The 23,704-nt window shown below is 45.5% G+C and overlaps 1 protein-coding gene across 1 annotated transcript in view; it reads right to left on the reverse strand.

Annotated features, from left to right (window-relative positions):
• aff2 (AF4/FMR2 family, member 2) overlaps window positions 1-22,904 on the reverse strand; it is a gene marked incomplete at its 5' end in the record, with an annotated part of 62,581 nt that extends 39,677 nt beyond the window's left edge. Inside the window, 4 exons of the mRNA XM_079557088.1 lie at window positions 8,983-9,476; window positions 14,737-15,211; window positions 17,401-17,521; window positions 22,696-22,904. Coding sequence (XP_079413214.1) covers window positions 8,983-9,476; window positions 14,737-15,211; window positions 17,401-17,521; window positions 22,696-22,904 — 1,299 coding nt within the window. The remainder of the gene's footprint in view (window positions 1-8,982; window positions 9,477-14,736; window positions 15,212-17,400; window positions 17,522-22,695) is intronic.
• Between the last annotated feature and the right edge of the window lie 800 nt (window positions 22,905-23,704).

Raw genomic sequence — 23,704 nt, forward strand, 5'->3', positions numbered from 1 at the left:
GCTAACTTGACGCTTTTTATAAAGAATCTTTCAGGCTTGGGTAAAGCCGACCTGGAGAAAGTGTGCTGGGGTTTAGAGCTTAAAGGGTTTCAGGACTTTCATTTCCTAGTTTTCCAGAGTGTTGCTGATCATGGAGATATATCTATTTTCAAATTCCTGCAGTCCTTATATTTGAAGAGTTTACTGGTGCCAGGCTAGTGCTAGGCTAGTGCTAGGCTAGTGCTAGGCTAGTGCTAGGCTAGTGCTAGGCTAGTGCTAGGCTAGTGCTAGGCTAGTGCTAGGCTAGTGCATGTCTATGGTAACATATAGCCTGCATTACAAACAGTCTGACACAGTGATCCTCCTCCTCCTCCTCCTCCTCCTCCTCCTCCTCCTCCTCCTCTCCCTCCTCTCCCTCCTCTCCCTCCTCCTCCTCCTCCTCCTCTCCCTCCCCCTCCTCCCCCTCCTCCTCCTCCTCTCTCTCCTCCTCCTCCTCTCCCTCCTCCTCCTCCTCTCCTCTCTCTCTCCTCCTCCTCCTCCTCCTCCTCTCTCTCTCCTCCTCCTCCTCCTCTCCTCTCTCCTCCTCTTCCTCTCCCTCCTCCTCCTCCTCCTCCTCTCCCTCCTCCTCTTCCTCCTCCTCCTCCTCCTCCTCCTCCTCTCCCTCCTCCTCCTCCTCTCCCTCCTCCTCCTCCTCCTCCTCTTCCTCCTCCTCCTCCTCCTCCTCTCCCTCCTCTCCCTCCTCTCCCTCCTCCTCCTCCTCCTCCTCCTCCTCTCCCTCCCCCTCCTCCCCCTCCTCCTCCTCCTCTCTCTCCTCCTCCTCCTCTCCCTCCTCCTCCTCCTCTCCTCTCTCTCTCCTCCTCCTCCTCCTCCTCCTCCTCCTCCTCCTCCTCTCCCTCCTCCTCCTCCTCTCCTCTCTCTCTCCTCCTCCTCCTCCTCCTCCTCCTCTCTCTCCTCCTCCTCCTCTCCCTCCTCCTCCTCCTCTCCTCTCTCTCTCCTCCTCCTCCTCCTCCTCCTCCTCCTCCTCCTCCTCCTCCTCCTCTCCTCCTCCTCCTCCTCCTCCTCCTCTCCCTCCTCCTCCTCCTCCTCCTCTCCCTCTCCCTCCTCCTCCTCCTCCTCCTCCTCCTCTCGCTCACAGCTGTGCTCTGCAGATAAGCTGTGACTTACAGTCCAATTAAAGCGTCTCAGAGACACGTGTGTTTGGAGGATCCCGTCACTCCTGTTCTCTGCTGAGCCTGATGCCCTTCCATCACGGGACACATGAGGGTTTAAAATCCTCTACGATGAATAATGTCTCACTGATCATCGTGGTTTGACTTTGTTTAGATTTATTCATGTTCAGGTCAGAGTCTGGAGAGGCTTTTCTTCCTGTTGGTTTTTCTCCTACTTTAAGATTCTCACTGAAGAATCCGTGTGCCATTTGATCATTGGTTATTCTGTTTCAAAACGAAGACGCGCTTTTTATTCAATGAGAACGATGAGGACGAGGAGCAAAGGAAACACCAGCAGATATAAGTCCAGATGCCCCGACAGGAAGTGTGTCTGCAGCCGGACACAGCGTCGTTTAAGGCCGGGGTAAAGTGTGATCCGCTACGGCAGGGGGGCACAAACTTCTGGTCTCCGAGGCCAAAATGAAAATGTGCCTGTGAGTCGCGGACCAAACACATATAACTGCAAATAATAATAGTTACTTTATTTTATTTTTTGATATACATTTGCATTTGATTCTATCTATGCAAATATCATGCTACATTAAAACAAATGTTAACTATGGCAAAAGCCTAGTTTTAGTCAAACAAAATCAACTATTGTAGCAATTTAGTGCAAAATGTAAACAACAACACCACCTGTATCTGCAGCACCTACAGTGACTTTACCTCATTCATTTAACTCAAATAAAACGCCACATTAGATCATTTTGAAACTGTCAGTTCGGCATCAATTCTTTTATAAGTCAGTTTTTAACATGTGCCTTTGTTAATGTCAGCAACCTTTGCAATAAAAGTTGAAAAACTGTGAAAGTTGATGCTACAAAGCTCTGTGATTGATAAACACCAAGACACAAGTGTTTCCTTAACTTTGTGAAAGGAGTGAAACAGCGCCCCCAATTTGACGCTGGTGGCCAAAAAGTGTACTGCATCCATATTTACCATTGAGAATGAATAGAAGAGAGTTATATTAACCACACGCAGCGCAAAAGTAGGTCACTCTCTGTCGGGCCAACAGAATTGTTTCGGCGGGCCACTTTGGGCACCCCTGCGCTACGGCATTGTGGGTAATCTGCAGACCAGCCCGCGCCATGATATGTAAATGAGTCAGCTGTTGGAGAAACCAGACTTCACTGAGAAATGACCAGCAGAGCCAAATATTCATACGTTTTTGGACAAATTCATTAATACTGTTTTGACTCTGAGATGTTTATAGTTTCACTTCCACGTTTTGTTTCATGTAGATTCTCCCAGCAGTGAGTGAGATGTTCACCCTAAACTACGACAAAGTCAAGTCTCCTTCTTGAAAGTGTTGGTAAAGCCTTTGCTGAAGTGAGCTCTGAGGTCGGCCCTGAGAGTCTGAGGAAGTTGAAGGTCCATGTGGAGTTTACGCCGTCGCTCTGTCAGATTTATCACCGGCGTTTGAAGCTAATCGAGCCGCTCCAAATATGAAAATGATGCTTTTGTCCTTGGTCTGTGTCCCCTGTTAAACCGAGACTCTGTTCCCAAACCCAGACTCAGACACACCTTTGTCCTTTCTCATTCTCACAGTGTTTGTTTTCACCACAGTTGGACTTTTAATGTCAAGAGTTTTAGTCAAGATTTAGTTAGACATTCGTGGCATCAAACCACAGTTGGACTTTTAATGTCAAGAGTTTTAGTCAAGATTTAGTTAGACATTCGTGGCATCAACTCCATTTCCACAGCGTGCAGACCTGAGCGAACACGAAGAGGAGGAAACCGATCATTACACGGGCTCATTTGACTTTTCTCAAGCCGCCAATGGGGCCGTGGGTGATTCCTCTGTCTAAAATAAAGACAGGGATTAAACAGGAGGAAGAAGACCCTGATTCTCCAGTTAACCTCTTAACTCCCGCCTGAACTCAGGGCATTTTCTCCAGTTCAGCTTTACCCAAATCCTGTGGCCAGTGTAACGCCTCAGTTGAAAGCTAAGATCTACAAAACACTCATCTAAATAGATCTTTTTCCTCACGTCATCACATTTTTTTCCATCTTTTTTGGGGGGGGTTTTCAACTCATTTTGTAGCTTTTTTGTCATTTTTTAAAATACATTTATAGTCATTTTTTTGGTCAATTTTTTCGTCACTTTTTGGTCAAAGTTTTCTCACTTTTGGTCAAAGTTTTCTCACTTTTTGGTCAAAGTTTTCTCACTTTTTGGTCAAAGTTTTCTCACTTTTTGGTCAAAGTTTTCTCACTTTTTGGTCAAAGTTTTCTCACTTTTTTGTCAAAGTTTTCTCACTTTTTGGTCAAAGTTTTCTCACTTTTTGGTCAAAGTTTTCATCATTGTTTTCGTCTCAGTTTTGTTGCTATTTTCCCACCTTTTTTCCAGAAGCTTTTGGATTGGGGTAAAGCTGGAGAAACTGTGCTCGGTTCAGGCGGGAGTTAAGGGTTAAACGTGCACGATGGTCAAGCGCAAACACTGCTGCTGCTTCCCGGTGGTTTTGGAACAGCACTCACATTGCCTCCACTGTAAGGGAGCAGGTGATACTTTCTGCTCGGTCTCTGTTAGACACTGAAACTCTCTCTCTCCCTGTGCTGTGAAAGACCATATGTTTCAGCCTCATTAAGACACAAACTTCACTGTCAAAGCCGCAGCTGCAGAAACTCTCACGTCTCATTTAGACAAACTGTGTCAGGACGTGAAGGAAGTGACAGGACGACACTGAACATCACGTATAACTTCCTAACGTTGTGTTACTTGTGTTCTAGTATCACTCTTTAGGTTGTTTTGTCAGACACTGAGGTTAGAGATGTTAGAGATCTTTTACCTTTACATGTTTCAGCGCCATCTGCAGGCCGTCATCAGAAGTATCACCGGCGTGCGGTGACGTGTCACTGATCAGCTGTTCTAACTTCTGAGGCGTGACCAGTCTGACGGTCCCAGCAGGTCCCACAGACTGGCCACGCCCCCTGCCGCCCGGTGCATTCAGGGCGACAGGGGGCGTGGTCATCGGAGGAGGTCCCAGGTGTGGGACAGGAGAAACGCTCCTCCTGTTGGACCGTCAGACTGGCCACGCCCCCTGGTGGCAGGGGGCGGGACCAGTCTGTGGGACCTGTTGGGACTGTCAGGGGGCGTGGCCAGTCTGTCGGACCTGTTGGGACCGTCAGGGGGCGTGGCCAGTCTGTGGGACCTGTTGGGACCGTCAGGGGGCGTGGCCAGTCTGTGGGACCTGTTGGGACCGTCAGGGGGCGTGGTCAGTCTGTCAGACCTGTTGGGACCGTCAGGGGGCGTGGCCAGTCTGTGGGACCTGTTGGGACCGTCAGACTGGTCACGCCTCAGAAGTAAGAACAGCTGATCTGTGACACGTCACCGCACGCCGGTGATACTTCTGATGACGGCCTGCAGATGGCGCTGAAACATGTAAAGGTAAAAGATCTTTAACATCTCTGACCTCAGTGTCTGACAAACCAACCTAAAAAGTGACACTGAAGACCACACAGCTTCACTTCCTCATGGACTGACAGGAAGTGACATCCACAGAGGCAAACCACGTTAAACTGTTGCCGAGCCGACCGTGTGAAGTCAACGGGAAATGAGTCAAACTGAACTTTACCTTTATCTGTCACTTCCTTCAGGAGCTTAAACATTCAAATACAAATAACCAAACATTTCTATATTACAGTTGCTGCTTCACTGAAATAAACGACTTTTACCAGACCTTCTCCATCTTAATAAGTGATATTTGCCAAAGCATTAAAACCTGCCCCTTTAAGCAGGAGAAGAGCCTTAACACACTGGATCCACACGTGTGAGTGAAGGTAATTACCCAGTGTTCGTCTGTCGGCTTCAGCCCAACTCACAGCCAGACTTTCCCCAAACTTTAAATCTGTTTAAAAAGTGAGCTGTTTTTGACACGGAGGAGCTCATTAGGCCCAAACACTCACAGGAAACTCACAGAAACTCACAGAGGCGCCCCGGCTGTCAGCTCGCTCTCTCAGGGGGAGGAACCATTTTAGGAAAGAGCTCAGTTCAGCAGATTCACAGAAAACACAGACACATTTACCTGAAGAACACCCGTCATCGGGGTAATCAGGTTTTAATTCAGTCTTTCAGCCTGAATCCAGCGTGTGCTCCATTCACTGCAATTAAAAACTCAATGAGCCGAAGCAAAGCAGCCTCTGCAGAACAGGATGTACCAACACCACAGAGGAAACACAATCGGCTGCTCAGAAACCACACAAAATCAAGCAAAACCAACAATCCACAATCGTCTGAGCAACAATTCTTTAACGGTGCCCAGCCCGACCCATAACCAGACTCTCTGATCCTTTAAATCCATGTTGTAAATATCCACCTGTCTTTTCCAAGGCGATAAAGCGACTGCGCTCGTTTAGGTACCGGGCGGATCTGTGACCAGCAGGGCTGAACGACCAACAAACAAACAAATGAAATCACTTTGGCTCTAGTTCAGGGGGGCCCAAACCTTTTGTCTCCGAGGGCCAAAATTAAAAAGTGCCTGTGAGTCGCGGGCCAAACACAGCGATGACAAGCACGAAAAACACATATAACTGCAAATAACATGCTATATTAAAACAAATGGTATACTATGCCAATTGTAGCATTTAGTGCCAAAAAAAAACACCTGTATCTGCAGCGCCTACAGTAACTTTACCTCATTCGTTAACCCCTTAACTCCCACCTGAACCGAGCACAGTTTCTCCAGTTTGGCTTTACCCCAGTCCAAAAGCTTCTGGAAAAAAGCTGTGAAAATAGTAACAAAACTGAGACGAAAACAATGATGGAAATGTGAGAAAAAAGTGAGAAAACATTGTCAAAAAAGTGAAGAAAAAAATGACTAAAATGTGACAAAAAATGACAAAAAATTGACGAAAAAAGGACAAAAATGTGACAAAAAAGTTACAATAATGAGTTAAATACCCAACAAAAAAATGATGGAAAAAGAATCTGATGACGTGAGGAAAAAAATCCCCTCGGTTCAGGCGGGAGTTAAGAGGTTAACTCAAAGAAAATGCCACATTACAGTATTTTGAAAGTGTCAGTTCAGCATCAATTCTTTTATAAGTCAATTTTTAACATATACTGTTGTTGACGTCAACAACCCTTGCAATAAAAGTTGGAAAACTGGGAAAGTTGCTGCTACAATGTTCTGTAATTGATAAATAGACACCACAACAGTGTTTCCTTAACTTTGTGAAAGGAGTGAAACAGCGCCCCCAATTTGACGCTGGTGGTCAAAAAGTGTACTGCATCCATATTTACCATTGAGAATGAATGGAAGAGAGTAAGTTAGTTTTAACCACACACAGCGCAAAAGTAGGTCACTCTCTGGCGGGCCAACAGAACTGTTTCGGCGGGCCAAATTTGGCCCACGGGCCCCACTTTGGGCACCCCTGCTCTAGTTTAAAGCCGTATATTACAGGTGGTATTTAGACACAGCCCACGCTCAAGCATAAACCCTACTGAGGCGCGTGAAAACTAAAGGTTTTATATGTGATTAACCCGGCGATGTGGCCATCGCTAACCAGCTTACTCACAGAACCCGAGCTGCCCTAAGGTGCACCTGCAGTCGGACCAGACACTCCCAGCAGCTCCGTGAAGCGTTACTCCACCTCCGTCATGGATGATTCAGTTCCAAAACAGGTTATAATGTAATAATAAAGGTCAGCTCCCGGCAACTCAGCTGTGGAAAAGTGTCCCAGGTCAGCGTGTGACGTCACATGACCCATTCCCCTGATATATACCGGAAACATCCCAGCTCTCGATCAGCACAGGAACATAACCGGATTACAATAACACTAACATTACAATAACACTAACATTACAATAACCCTAACATTACAATAACACTAACATTACAATAACACTAACATTACAATAACACTAACATTACAATAACACTAACATTACAATAACACTAACATTACAATAACACTAACATTACAATAACCCTAACATTACAATAACCCTAACATTACAATAACCCTAACATTACAATAACACTAACATTACAATAACCCTAACATTACAATAACACTAACATTACAATAACACTAACATTACAATAACACTAACATTACAATAACACTAACATTACAATAACCCTAACATTACAATAACACTAACATTACAATAACACTAACATTACAACAACACTAACATTACAATAACCCTAACATTACAATAACACTAACATTACAATAACACTAACATTACAACAACACTAACATTACAATAACACTAACATTACAATAACACTAACATTACAATAACACTAACATTACAATAACACTAACATTACAATAACACTAACATTACAACAACACTAACATTACAATAACACTAACATTACAACAACACTAACATTACAACAACACTAACATTACAACAACACTAACATTACAATAACACTAACATTACAATAACACTAACATTACAATAACACTAACATTACAATAACACTAACATTACAATAACACTAACATTACAATAACACTAACATTACAATAACACTAACATTACAACAACACTAACATTACAATAACACTAACATTACAACAACACTAACATTACAACAACACTAACATTACAACAACACTAACATTACAATAACCCTAACATTACAACAACACTAACATTACAACAACACTAACATTACAATAACCCTAACATTACAATAACACTAACATTACAATAACACTAACATTACAATAACATCATTTACACGCTCTGTGAGCAGGTTCTTCACAGTGAACGACCTGCCCCCCCCCCCGCTGGGTGACTCACATGAGGGACCTGTGTGGTCTGTACAGTTTGACTTGATTTATTTACACGTAGATCAGTCTGAGCCCTTTATTGAACTGTCTTAACCTCTGGAACCCTGTCTAGAAGACGACGCTCTGACTCGTGATGAAGCAGCAGCGTCATGAAGGCCGGGGGTCAGAGGGACAGTGCGCTCTGTGCCGGCGCCACTAGAGGGCGCGGTTTATACAAAGAGGTGGGTTTACTACAGCAGCAGTGAGAGCTGGTCTACATGGCGCTGCCTTTGCAGGACTTCAGAGGCCGTGGTGGTGAACAGGTCTGAGCTCATTCTAACATGACTGGAACATGTATGGGAGGAAAACACATGGTTTTAACATGTTTTAAACTCTGTAAAGTCCCTTTAAGCATCACAGGTCAAACTGAACACTTTATTAACTCCATCGTGAGCTGAACAGTGTCTGTGTCTTCAGAGAAAGAGTTGTTGCTCCAGCCGGCATCGCTGTGGAGCGAGTCCCCCCCCCCTCTCCCTCCTCCTCTCCCCTTCCCGGCTGTGGGCTCTGGTTGGACCATTGACCTTTGGATGTGTCTCCTCCCCACGTACTTCCCACTTAAAGCAGAACTAAGTAACTCCTGCCCCTAGAGGCCGTAAGCGCCACTGCAGGTGTCGTATATGTGGTGTTTTTTACTCATTAATCGTCCGTGAGAGTAAATCCTACACTGACAGAAAAGACAAAGGGACAGAGGGATGTTGTTCATCAGTTACACAATGGAGATATTTGTCAGTCAAACGTGGCTGTAAATACTGTTTAAGTGGTGCTAGCCCACAGTTAGCCTGTTAGCTTCTTCTTGTGGTTTTCTGTCCAGAGACACCAGGGGGAGATGAAAGTGCGTGAGGATTTGTTAAGGTAAACACGTTACTGAGTTCTGCTTTAAATGTGTGTAAGACGTCGTCATGTTGTGTTTTATAGTTTTTTCTTCCAGTGATGCACTTTGTTCTTCTGTGTTGTTGTAAAGTTCTACATAAATGAGCTGTGATCGAAGCAGGAGATCTCTTACCTCCGCAGCGTGTCCCAGGCTGAGTTTGGGCAGTCTGTTCTTGGCGTTGGCCCCGCTGTTGTACCCCTCGGCGGCCTGCAGGGGGGGCTTCAGCTGGGGGGAGGCGCTGGGATTCTGGTCCTGCCCGTCCATCGGCCGCACATACGCCGTCGGCTTCTGCGTCAGCGCCGCCGGCTTCAGCGAGAGGCCGGGCAGGAAGGTGGGCGTGGTCAGGCCCGCGGTGGGCGTGGTCAGCAGAGACGAGGGCGTGGTCAGGGCAGGGGCGGGCATGGCCAGCAGGGAAGAGGGCGTGGCCAGCAGAGAAGAGGGCGTGGCCAGCAGAGAAGAGGGCGTGGCCAGCAGAGAAGAGGGCGTGGCCAGCAGAGAGGTGGAGGCGAGCGGAGAGTCGTTTTCAAACGGCGATGTTTTGGTAAAAAGTCCCACATTTTCACAGGAAGACTTAAAATGGCCGACGTCCAGAGCGGAAGAAGAAGAAGAACGGAACGCGGCTCCTTCTGAAAAACAAACATTTCAAATCAGACTCATCATCACATCATCCAAATGTAAAGCCTTTAGATTTGGGTAAAGCTGAACAAGAGCAAATGCATTGTTTATATTGTGTCTTTGTTGTAAATGTTCAGCACAAATAAAGTTGACATTGATAAAAACACTACATTATATATATATATATATATATAAAGGCTCCAAATTAAACAGTACATTTGTTTTTTCTAAAAGCCTAACAATGCACCGTCCTGAACAGTAGGGGGCGCTGTGCAGGTGCACTGTTCTACTGTCTATGCAGGGGTTAATCCTAACTCTCAACGTTACCCATTCATTCTCAAAGGGAAGCCCTGACAGTACATGCAGTACACCTTGTGGCCACCAGTGTGTTGGGGGCGCTGTTTCGCTCCTCCTGCAAAGGGAAGGAAACTCTGTTGTGCTCGGTGTTTATCACGGAGCATCGGAGCAGCGACTTTCCCAGTTTGAAGACTTTTATGGCAAAGGTCGACGACGTCCACAAAGGTCTGTGTTAATAAAGAAGAGGCTGATGCTCAGTTTCCCCACGTGACGTCTTCCTGGACAGTCAGACCTGGACTTCCTGTCAGCGATCGTTTACTTTCACAGCAGGTCCCACAAATACAGAGAAGCTCAGGATCTGGTTAAAGACGAGTTACTGACGGAGTCACAGAAACGTGTCACAAACATCATGTTCACTGTGAATCTGCCCCAAAGGAAACGCCAGCGCTCGTGAGGGGCGGAGCTTTATCCTAGAGCTAAAGGCTAGTGTTAAAAAATGATAATATAACATGTAAACAAGTCAATATTATTTAAACTACTAACAGGACGATCCTTTTTTGCACAGGCTCGTTCAAAGCTTTGCGCTAGTTTTGTTTTTTATTTTGTGTTAGCTGCGTTAGCCGCGTTAGCCGCGTTAGCCGCGTTAGCCTCAAGACAAAAACATCCACGACATCCATCTAATGTGATCTAATGTGATCTAATGTGATCTAATGTGGCGTTTTCTTTGAGTGAACAAATGAATAAAGTCCCTGTAGATACAGGCGTCGCCCTGACACTGATCAGTACGAAGTCACAAAGTAAAACAAACCAGAGTAAAACTACAGACTCACTTCCATCTGTGAGCAGACTTTAGCAGACTTTAGAGCCGGGGTCGTGGAGGCCGATTTCATCATCGCCGAAACACTCGCCGAACCTCAACAGCCTAAAGTAAAGAACTCTTTTCTGCAACTCACTGACTCACAGTGAGGACACACGGGCTCAAACCGTCACATTAATAATAAAGTCTCACTGGTGTAAGACTGTTAAAGATTACTCTTTATTACTCTTTATATTTGCACTTTACAGCTGGAACTCATTCAAAAGTGCATCTATTTAACAATAATAATAATATTACATAAGTCTTATATAGCGCTTTTCAGGAGACACAAAGACGCTTTACAAGTGAGACAGACAAAGATGGCAGAGCTGTTGTTGTAGTTGAGCTGAAACAGGTGGGTTTTCAGCAGTTTTTTGCAGGTGGTCAGTGAGTCTGTGATTCAACTTAAAATGCAAAACTAATATATGATAAAGACTCACTGTTATAATGTGGATCATTATGGCTCACAGTCCAGTTTCAAAATATTCTTTTAATACATTTCTGAGATTTTTTATTTGGGTTTTGTTCGACTAAAGCCAAACTCTGCATTTGTTTAAATGTTGCACGTGATTTGCACAGATAGAATAGAATAGAAAATGGCCGGCATGATAGCGCAGCAGTTAGCGATCGTGCTTCACAGCTAGAAGGTCCGGGTTCGATTCCCACCTGGACGGGGCCTTTCTGTGTGGAGTTTGCATGTTCTCCCGTGTCTGCGTAGGTTTCCTCCGGGCACTCCGGTTTCCCCTACCACTAAAAACATGTACAATAGGCCAGGATGAATGATGTGTGTGAGTGAATGTATGGTGGTGTCAGAGGGTCCGTTGGCGCAGACGTGTGTAGTCGCGACAGCGCCTCTGTCAGTCTCCCCCAGGGGAAACTGAAGCTACAAACGTAGTTTACACCGAGTGTGGAGTGAATGTACAACTGTCTCGTCTGTAAAGCGCTTTGTGACCATGTCTGTGAAAGGCACTATATAAATAAAGATCTTCTTCTTCTTCTAGAATAAAATGCAAATGTATGTCATGTTTTTTCATTTTTTATTATTTGTTTACCCACTTTAATGTTTCATGTTGCACGATTGCTGCCAACTCCGGTCGTTCAGTCGTATTGGTCAAGAGTTTTTTATTCAGCGACTCTTTATCGTTATTAGCAGCTCTGTGTCTCGGCGATGTTTCCTTCTATAGGCCAGACTTCTACAGTTGTTTAAACCTCAAACCTCCGGGTTCTTCAGTGAAATATGACCCGTGAGTCTGACGCCTCCTCAGTCAGCGGCTCTTTATCGTTATTAGCGGCTCTGTCAGCGGCTCTACAGCTCGCGGGAGAACGGCTCTTTTCTTTATTATGTGACGCCTCCTCAGTCAGCGGCTCTACAGCTCACGGGAGAACGACTCTTTTCTTTATTATGTGACGCCTCCTCAGTCAGCGGCTCAGTCAGCGGCTCTAAAGCTCGCGGGAGAACGGCTCTTCTCTTTATTACATGGATGTGTGGACGTGTGAGGGAGCTGGAGTCTGAGATTAAAGTGTTTACGTTGTATAAACAGTCGCTTCAGCTCAAGTGCAGTTTGTCGTGTTGTCAGCATCGGCCACGCCCCCTTTTAGTCGACCAATCGCTGCTCAGGCATGTTTTTGTGTTGTTTTATTTGTTTATTGGTTTCTTTGTTCGGGTCAGTGCAGGTTCATGAACACACATGGGTCTCATGCATGTAAACGAGCCGGATCGCAGCCGTGGGCTCATTTCCATCCGTCGTCCCCCATGTGCACTCTCACACACACTCTCGTTCATCCAGGCCTATTGTACATGTTTTAGTGGTTGGGGAAACCGGAGAACCCGGGGGAAACCTGCACAGACACGGGGAGAACATGCTTTAAGCACGAGCACTAACCGCTGTGCCACCGTGCCGCCCGGCCACAGCCATGGCCATAAAACCAAGTTATTATTCACAAAAACACAACTATCTACTGCGAAAGATGAAGTATTTTCAACAGCAGATACTCGTTCACTTTAGTAGTATTTTGAGCTTTTACTTGTACTGCAGTAATATCTGTACTTGTAAAGTATTTCATGAACTAGTCGACTGGTCTGTGGAAGTTTAAGAGTTTCCCAGACTTGATCTCATTTCAAAAACACCTGTTTGTTTAGTGAGTTTGACGCTGAAATATTGGAGGAAACAGATGGAAAGAACGACGACGTTAATGATCAGCCTCGTGCGGCTTCAAAACCGGAGCGAATCCTCGTGGAACATCTGGAAACATCTGGGAGTGACTCGGACGACTGCGAGGAGCAAAACATCCATCAAACATCCTTCACTTTAGTGTTTCCAAAACGACACACGGATGGAAAACACAACTTTCTCAGTAAACATTGCCTCTAAGGTTCTTCTTGAGAAAAGACCGGAGCGCAGAGTCGTCCGTGTCACTACAGGGACATTTTTCTGTGAAGACCTTCAGTCGTCTGTGTGGAGGATGAACAGCAGCGGCGAGAGGACACAACCCTGAGGTGACCCCGGGGATGTGGAAGTAAAGTCCGAGTACATGGAGGACTCTCTGTCAGAAAATGAGAGGGCGGAGCCTCACAAATGTCTCCTGGCTGGACGAGCGAGAGCCAGGTCTGTGTGAAATGAACTGACCTCACAGCGGTTTTGAACTGGAGGATTTATTCTTTACATAACACGACTCATTCCATAGACGAACCGAGCACAGTTTCTCCAGTTTGGCTTTACCCCAATCTAAAAGCTTTTTTGTGGGTGGGGTTAATTTGCCGGAGAATCCAATGTTGACTTGCTTGTCGGTGCAGAAGACGGGACATGAGAGTTCTGAGGCACAGCTGGTTCGTCCACATGAACATCTGTACGATCCTGAAACATTACGAGGACGAGGCCGAGGACAGAAATGGCGGACGTTTTGGACAAGGACGGAGGTGAGTGAAAAACGACGGCGTGACAAGTTTAACGAGGCAAAAAAATTGTACAGGAAGTAGTTAGACAGAAATAAGGGAAATGTGAGAATTGTGAGAAATGCAAGACTTGAGTTGGAGCTGGACAGTGGAAGTTTCTCTTGGAGACGGAAGGATGAGCACATGGCGCCTCCCCCGCTGAACTCTGACCTCTCTGTGTCTCAGATGGACCACAAGAATCTTTAAGTTTGAGCCGTCATTGGACGTGATTTGTACCTATCAGTTACTTCTTTTAAGAACATTTGCATTTTTCCTACAAGACAACAACATTTTTGATCGCTGAGCTTTCAGCGCAGCCATTTTGAGTCTAGCTTGTCAAGCTAAAGGCCCAGGGCCCAGAGGAGCTGGAGACAGGCCCCTCCCCGCCGCGCCTGCATCAGCTTGAGAATCGCCACCCGAGAGACCACGACCACAGGCCGACACCAGGACTTTGGAACGCCGGACCACAGTTGGCGCTGTGGAAAACCTTTCTCTCACGGTCGTAAGCGCATCTCACAGACCTGGATCAATAAGACTCACAGAACGTCTACACAAACCACCATCACCTACTGACTTTCAGATACACTTTTAGAACATTTGATCTGGTTATTCATCCTGTTAGGCTTCTAGGTTATCCTGTTTGCACTTTATATATTAATATTTAATGCCGTCTGTTAATTGATTCTGATAATTAAACCTCCATAAACCACAGTTTGCTTTGGTAATGTCTGTGTTTATTATTCCAGACTAAGGGTCCATGTGTATCGTTAAAGATCTTCCTTCCTTCAGATAAATCTGTAGTTTAGCCTCCTATTCTTACTTTTATTTTGTTCGCTTTTCGAACTGGTGCCCCGTTAAAATTTAAGGCTAATCTACAACCTATTAATTAATTAGGCCTCAGTGAGGGCCTCCTGAGGTTCTACACCCTCCACTGAGGCCTCAGTGAGGGCCTCCTGAGGTTCTACACCTCCACTCAGGCCTCAGTGAGGGCCTCCTGAGGTTCTACACCCTCCACTCAGGTCTCAGTGAGGACCTCCTGAGGTTCTTCTCTAATGTGTGTGTGGTTCCTGTTGTTGTGCCTCGGGGCAGGATACTTCTCTAATGTGTGTGTGGTTCCTGTTGTTGTGCCTCGGGGCAGGACACTTCTCTAATGTGTGGTTGTGAGGAGATAACAGGAAGTTCTCACCAGAAAGTGGGAGGGGCTTGGCGAGTCTCCGGGAGGAAGTGGACGACGCTGAGGAGGAGGGACTGGACTCTCCTTTGGCCTCTTCTCTGAACAGCTCCTCGTGCTTTGGCTGTTCCTCGGACACCCTCCCCCCTCTGCCCGGCTGTTCCTCCGACCCCCTCCCCCCTCGTCCATGCTTGGGCTCTTCCCTCCCCGACGCCCTCCCTCCTCTGCCGGCCGCGTGACTCCTGCTCCAGTCCGAGCCGCCGCTCCGGGACTTCTTGGAGCCGGTGGAGGGGGGGTTCCCCGGTCTCCTGTCGGCGGGGGGAGTGTCTTGCTCGAGGGCCGTGGGCGGTTGGAGGGTTCCCGTCCCGGTTCCTTTGGGGATTCCCACTAAATGGCTCTGGTTGGTCTGGTTGGTCAGAAGGTCCTTCATCTCCTCATAGGAACCCAGCGTGTTCTGGACCCGGCTCGCCAACGCGTCGCCTTTGTTCGTCTGCGCCAGAACCAGGGTTCAGTTAGTAAAAACAGAGTAAAACAGACTAAAAACAGACTAAAAACAGACTAAAAACAGACTAAAAACAGACTAAAACAGACTAAAAAAAGACTAAAACAGACTAAAACAGACTAAAAACAGACTAAAAACAGACTAAAAACAGAGTAAAAACAGACTAAAACAGACTAAAAACAGACTAAAAACAGACTAAAAACAGACTAAAAACAGACTAAAAACAGAGTAAAAACAGACTAAAAACAGACTAAAAACAGACTAAAAACAGACTAAAAACAGAGTAAAAACAGACTAAAAACAGAGTAAAAACAGACTAAAAACAGACTAAAAACAGAGTAAAAACAGACTAAAAACAGACTAAAAACAGAGTAAAAACAGACTAAAAACAGACTAAAAACAGAGTAAAAACAGAGTAAAAACAGACTAAAAACAGACTAAAAACAGAGTAAAAACAGACTAAAAACAGAGTAAAAACAGAGTAAAAACAGACTAAAAACAGACTAAAAACAGAGTAAAAACAGACTAAAAACAGACTAAAAACAGAGTAAAAACAGACTAAAAACAGAGTAAAAACAGAGTAAAAACAGACTAAAAACAGAGTAAAAACAGACTAAAAACAGACTAAAACACAGTAAAAACAGACTAAAAACAGACTGAAAAAAGACTAAAACACAGTAAAAACAGACTAAAAACACAGTAAAAACACAGTAAAAACACAGTAAAACAGACTAAAAACAGACTAAACACAGTAAAAACAGACTAAACACAGTAAAAACACAGTAAAAACAGACTAAAAACAGACTAAAAACAGACTAAACACAGTAAAAACAGACTAAACACAGTAAAAACACAGTAAAAACAGACTAAACACAGTAAAAACACAGTAAAAACACAGTAAAAACACAGTAAAAACACAGTAAAAACAGACTAAACACAGTAAAAACACAGTTAAAAACAGACTAAAGACATTAAAAACAGACTAAAACACAGTAAAAACAGACTAAAAACACAGTAAAAACAGACTAAAAACAGACTAAAAACACAGTAAAAACTGACTAAAAACACAGTAAAAACAGACTAAAAACAGACTAAAAACACAGTAAAAACTGACTAAAACTGACTAAAGACAGAAACCAGAGTTAGACCAAAGTCAGACTAAACCGGGACTAAACCAGGACAAAAAGGACCACAGTATGAATTTGCAGAAAAGAGAAATTTGATGGAATCCAAACAGATGCCACTTGTGAAAACTCTAACAGCTCACACCAAACTTCACACTGAATACATTATCTGTGTCTGCTCATGAATAAACGAGAGAGAGAAGAGAGAGGGGGGAGAGAAGAGAGGGGGGAGAGAAGAGAGAGGAGAGAGGGGGGAGAGAAGAGAGGGGGAGAGAAGAGAGGGGAGAGAGAGGGAGAGAAGAGAGGGTGAGAGAAGAGAGGGGGAGAGAGAAGAGAGAGGAGAGAGAGGAGAGAGAGGGGAGAGAAGAGAGAGAGGAGAGAGAAGAGAGGGGGGAGAGAAGAGCGGGGGAGGGAAGAGAGGGGGAGAGAAGAGAGAGGAGGAGAGAAGAGAGAGGGGGAGAGGAGAGAGAGGGGGAGAGAAGAGAGAGGGGAGAGAAGAGAGGGGGGAGGGAAGAGAGAGGGGAGAGAAGAGAGAGGGGGAGACAAGAGAGAGGGGGAGAGAAGAGAGAGGAGAGAAGAGAGGGGGAGAGAGAGGATAAGGGGACAGTGCATGTGTGGGGAGTGATGGTCCTAACAGGATTACTGAGGATTAGCAGCACAGACACAGTGAACACGATCATTAATGAACAGATCAGGTCTAAGTTCATTCTTCTGTTTCTTTAACACTATGATCAGGTTCTGTTTCTTTAATGAAGCCTGAATGAATGAATGACTTTATACGTGAGTTAACCTCTGACCCCCGCCTTAACCGAGTGCATCTTCTCCAGTTTGGCTTTACCCAAACCCAAGTCTACAGGCCAGTGTAACACCTCATTTGAAAGCTAAGACCAAGACTGATCTAGACAATCTTTTCCCTGCCTGTTGCCGTGGTGTCACATTTTTGGGGCTTTTTGAGGTTTTTTTCAAGAAGCTGTTAGATTTGGGTAAAGACAGACTGGTTCAGGTGCGGGTCAGGAGGTTAACTACATCAGGGCGGGAGGGCATCTGACTCACTTTGTAGGGCTCTCCGAACAGGTTGAAGTCGGAGGAGAACAGGTCGTCGTCCTGCTGCACCTCCTGCGTGCGCCGTTCCCACTCTCTCCTCTTGAGGGCGCTGCGCTCGGTCTCCACATGGCTGAAACAGAGAACCGGGAAACAGGGGGTTTAACTAAAGACAAAACCAGAGGCGGCGGAGGAACACGGGAGTTAGTTACAGGTGGTCAAAGTACTACATCTACTACAGTAATGCACCTAAGTACTGCATCTACTACAGTAATGCACCTAAGTACTACATCTACTGCAGTAATGCACCTAAGTACTACATCTACTACAGTAATGCACCTAAGTACTACATCTACTGCAGTAATGCACCTAAGTACTACATCTACTGCAGTAATGCACCTAAGTACTACATCTACTGCAGTAATGCACCTAAGTACTACATCTACTACAGTAATGCATCTAAGTACTACATCTACTGCAGTAATGCACCTAAGTACTACATCTACTACAGTAATGCACCTAAGTACTACATCTACTGCAGTGATGCACCTAAGCACTGCATCTACTACAGTAATGCATCTAAGTACTACATCTACTGCAGTAATGCACCTAAGTACTACATCTACTGCAGTAGTGCACCTACATGGAGAATCTGTACTTTACTGTTTTTCAGAATTTCAGTTTTTCAGTTTTTCAGTTTGTTCACGCAGCTTTGAGTGATAATCGTCACTTTGGTTGTTTGATTTCAATGTAGATACGCATCTATTGTGTAATGTCCTGTTTTTGTATAAAAATGAGGCACTTTATGCTTAAAACTGGCCAACAATTCCAACAAAAGTCAATTAAAGCCGCAAGCTGTGATAAAGGCCCTGGTTTGTGCAGATAAAGGCACAATGAGGACGGTTTCAGCCAGACAAACACATCAGATTAAGAGAACAGCTGCTACAAAGCTCTGGAGTCTCCCGAACATGAAGGTGTCGGACCCTCCAGAGGCTGCAGTTGTGCATAAACCTTCTCTCCGGCCTCCCCTAAACTGTTCATTGAAGCTGAAGCAGAAACGGCTGCAGTGGCTCAGAAATACATGAGACTCATTTTCACACAGTCTTGTTCACTGACGAGGCCGTGTGACCCTGGATGGTCAGATGGATGGAGGTGAATGACCACAATGTCCCAACAAGGCTGTGACGTCAGTAAGGAGGGGCGGAGTCAGAATCATGGGGAGAGAGCTGGTCGGCCCCTTTAGGATCCCTGAAGGTGTGAAAATGACCTCTTTCTGACTGACCACTGTCTTCTGTGGTACAAAAAGAACAAGATCATCTTCATCATGACAACGCCCCATGTCCTGCTGTAAAGAAAACCTCTGCATCACTGGCTGCTATGGGCATGAAAGGAGAGAAACTCATGATGTGGACCCCCTCCTCCCCTGACCTCAACCCTATTGAGAACCTTTGGAGCCTCAAGCAAAACTTCTATGGCAGTTTTCATCCAAATGGCAGCTCTGGGAGGCTATTTTGCAAACAGATCCAAGCAGAAACTGTCCAAACACTCACAAGTTTAATGGATTACAGCCTTTTGTTCTACACGTGGATACCAAACATGTGAGTATTTGTGAATGAATAATTGTGGGAAAGACCAGGGAGCGACACAGACATGTTGGAGTCACTTCCTGGAAAACTTCGAAACGAGTCTCAACAAAACATCATAAAAGAAAGTTCATAAAGGAAGCGTTCGGTCGATTCTTTCCTCTCACATTAAAACTAAGAACGGGGGAAACTAGTTAGAAATCTGAACATTGACCACTTTTTCATTCTCTTTCAAAGTCGTGCTGTTTGAAATCTTGGCCTGGGATGAACTCGACCCAGTTCCTCGTCTTTGATACGTTCAAGCTTTTCAACTTTTGAATCCGTGCTTTTTTGTTTCTCTTTTGGTGAAGGCTCTTGATCTCCTGACACGGCGGCGAACGCTCTCCTCGCATTCAGAGCCTTCAAAAGCCCAAACCAGCTGCGAACGGAGGAGAACGCTCAGAACGAGAATCATATCAGACTCTGGGGGGCGGGACCCTGAGCGGCCGCCAAAACCTGCTCACAGATCGGTTTGGAAACGCAGAAGTGTGAGGAATCAGAACCAGGAAGAGAAACCAGAGAAGGGCGACGAGGACATTTGTTTTCCTGTTTATTTCACCCTAGAACGGCTCAAATCCATAACTCCATCACTAACGCCTTTATATGAAACTGTGTCATGTCTAATAACATGAAAGAAAAGCATCATGAGAGGACCAGAGATAAATGATCCAAAACTACTGGAAACATTTGGAAACAATGCTGAAGATGTAAAGATGTTTCCTGGGTGTGTGAGACGTCTGTGGTGAAGCTCCGTGTCCTTCAGGAGAAACTAAATGTAAATAACTCTGTGTTCCTCAGAGACACTGGAGCAAATAAATAAATAAACACACTAACCCTCCCCGACCTTCATCACTATGGAAACATGAGGCTGTAGGAGAAACACCCAGAACATCAGAGACGTCCAAGACAGAGACCCAGGACACTCAGATACACTCAGGTCAGGAACATCTCACACATGGATGTTCTAGGGTTAAAAAAGTCGCTCATAAAACAGCCTAACTTAACTTAACTTAACTTAACTCGTCTTTGAAACAGGGTCAGAAAGTCCTGTGATCATGTGACTCGACTGAACGGGAGAGACTCGTTTTCCCCGGTCGTTGTTTGGAAGTGACTTCATCTTCCAGCTCAAAACAAATACAAAGTAAATATACTGAGCAAATGTACATGGGGAAAGTGATCACATGTCAGAAAAGCCTTTTCTAATGCAGTGAAACTTAAGGAACAACACACGTGTGACCTTCAAGGAACCTCCTGGACAAAAGCTCATGGAATTATTCAGAACTGGAGGAAAGAATCTGCTAAAAGACGAGCTATGAAGGGTCAATGTGATCATGGGCACAAACAGCTTTACATTTGATATGAAATATTAACCCTCGTGGGACCGTCACATCTGTCACATCTGTCACATCTGTCACATCTGTCACATCTGTCACATCTGTCACATCTGTCACATCTGTCACATCTGTCACATCTGTCACATCTGTCACATCTGTCACATCTGTCTGCTCCAGAGACAGAGAAATGATGTGGAATATTTATCATTATTGTTATTGTTGTTATGAAGTAAACGCCTGCTCTGCAGTTTGTTTCAGACGGAGGTGAGACTTCACAGCTCGGGCGAGAACAGCAGGACGAGAGCCCCGTCACAGAGAGAGCGCCCCCTGTGGGTCAAACACTGATCCACTGAGAACTTCTAATTCATCAGAAGAAACATTGATTTGGCACATGAGGAACAGAAGATGAGGTGCTGGAGGTCCCGTCATGGGAGGACGAGCCCCTACAGGCAGGTACCACCCAAACATAACTGAAGCCCCTACAGGCAGGTACCACCCAAACATAACTGAAGTGGCCCCTACACGGCAGGTACCACCCAAACATAACTGAAGCCCCTACACGGCAGGTACCACCCAAACATAACTGAAGCCCCTACACGGCAGGTACCACCCAAACATAACTGAAGTGATGGATATTCAGACAGAGCCGGACTAAAGGACAGCACAGAGGCTCATCATGGCTGCACAGGAGCCTCGAGCACCAGAGCTATTCACCTTATTCCGGAGGTTCGCGTGGGCGTCGCCATGAATTGTCCCGCCCCTTTTCTCCTATGTGTTAACATGGGGCTGGAGAAGTCCACATAAAATCAGTCACTACAGGAAAACAAAGCCGTTTTCAGGCCGACAGAGAAACGCTGCAGTGTCGACATGTCGGTGCAAATGGACATTTTACACAAATCAATCGACTAAACATCAGGTTTGAGCGGAGAAGATTTTCCCTCGTTCTCCGTTAAAATGAACGGGCTTCGCGCTCGACCGGACGTGTCTGGACAACGAGGAGCCGAGACAAAAAGAGGCTAAAGTGGGCGGAATAAGGTGAATAGAGGCCCAGATCTACCACACCAGACAAGAGCCCAGGTGTAAGAACATAACTGCAGGTGTAAGAACATAACTGCAGGTGTAAGAACATAACTGCAGGTGTAAGAACATAACTGCAGGTGTAAGAACGTAACTGCAGGTGTAAGAATCAGTGGAGCCCGTGGTCGTTGGGGCACTCGGGGCACTGACCCCCAAACTGGAGGAGTGGCTCCAGCAGATCCCAGGAAACACATCAGACATCTCGGTCCAGCAAAGACACTGAACCCTCAGGTGCCGACAGAGGACCCGAGCAGGAGGAAAAGAGACCGAGGAGGGTGAGTTTTAAAAACATTTTTTTTTATACATTTCTTATTTATATTTTATTTTATTGATTTTATTGACCTTTATTTAACCAGGATCGTCCCACTGAGATTAAGAATCTCTTTTTCAGGGGAGTCCTGGCCCCAGAGGGGAATCTATTGTACATGTTTTTAGTGGTGGGGGAACCGGAGGAAACCTACGCTGACTCGGGGAGAACATGCAAACTCCACACAGAAAGGCCCCGTCCAGGTGGGAATCGAACCCGGGACCTTCCAGCTGTGAGGCGGGAGCGCTAACCGCTGAGCCACCAGAGAGAAACAAGGAGGAGGAGCTCAGACCTGAGGAGGAGCTCAGACCTGAGGAGGAGCTCAGACCTGAGGAGGAGCTCAGACCTGAGGAGGAGCTCAGACCTGAGGAGGAGCTCAGACCTGAGGAGGAGCTCAGACCTGAGGAGAACGTTCATGTTTTTAAGAGCAGCTCAAGACCCGCCTCTTTAGCTTAGCTTTAACTGACTAATCTATTTATTTAATCCTAATATATAAATACATATATGGGAGGTTGTGCAGGCGTGTTGTTTTAAATGTATTTCGCTATTAGAGGTTTTGGATGATTTTAGTCTCATCCTTTCATTTTTATTGACACATATTTTAGTCGACGTAAATGTCTGGACATTTTAGCCACAGTTTAAGTCTCATAAACAACGGTGTCATTTAGTCAGAGAAAAATATGACCTTGGCTAAAATTAGGACTAAATATTTGAGAGGATTAAATGAACACTTCCTGGATTCAGTTCAGTCTGTGAAAGGTTCCTCTCGATACATTTCCCTCCTTTAAAGAACAACTAAACCAGATCCACTGTTTTTAGCTGATAAACCGTGTATATGGGGGTGGAATAGAGTTAACTAACTTTCCCAGTCAATAGTTTGACTTTTTGTGCAAACGTGTTCAAAATCACACTTCAGTGTCTAAAACCGCAGGGTTAACGCCTCTTGTGGTCGAACAGTAGCTTCTACATTTGAATTTCGCGGTTGGCCGTGACGGTGCCACATTTCGTCTCGGTGCCATCCTGCGTCATCAGTTCTGCCTGTGTGCTCCCGCCCACGTCCCGCCCACGTCCCGCCCACGTCCCGCCCACGTCCCGCCCACGTCCCGCCCACGTCCCGCCCATGTCCCGCCCATGTCCCGCCCACGTCCCGCCCATGTCCCGCCCATGTCCCCCCATGTCCCGCCCATGTCCCGCCCATGTCCCGCCCACACGCCTCTGCCGCTGCCCCGTCACGTAGCAACAAGGAAATGTGCATTGGCCTGGTCTGTCCGAGCAGCTGCTTGTCTGTTGCTAGCCGTCTAGTTTCTGCCTTTTGGTCGTTGTTGGATTTTACTGGACAGTCAATGACATGTCATTTCTCCTGGAGGGTGTAACCAACAATGTACACAGAACTTTTCCTCCAAATGGGCCGATTTTGTCATGTATTTTTCACTCAAGCCTATGGAGCTAGCATGCTGCTAGCAGGGAGCTAACAGCGCTTTTCGAAGGTGAGTGAGCCGTCCTGTGCATTCATGAGCATAAGTTTGTTTTATTTATTTATTTATTTATCAGGGACGATACAATCAACATAGTTACAATTAATATTTGCAGCTGATGCGATGCATGAAGAGCTTGTAGCTAGTGCTAGTTCGCAGCTCATGTCCCTGGTTGGGCCTTTCTACACAGTTTACAATAATAAAATACATAAATACAACATTTGTATAAAACTGTCACACTCATACAACACTTTGTGTTGGCAAAGTGCTTTTGCCAAAAGATAAAGCTATGTTAGCTCGTGTTGTAGCTTTGGTAAAAATAGTGCTAATGTTGTTAGCCAGTGTAGACACTATTATTGCAGCAAACGATCTGGTCTGTAAAGTAAAAATAATTTGAAAGGGATCAGAGTCAAATCTATAGCGTAGTTGGACAAGGCTATTTGAAGTTCTGAGGATTTGGAGACGTGATTGGAGTTGGGTGCTGTAGGCAGTGAAATCTTA

The sequence above is a fragment of the Gobius niger genome (genome assembly GCF_951799975.1).
Source record: "Gobius niger genome assembly, chromosome: 5".
Taxonomy (NCBI): domain Eukaryota; kingdom Metazoa; phylum Chordata; class Actinopteri; order Gobiiformes; family Gobiidae; genus Gobius; species Gobius niger.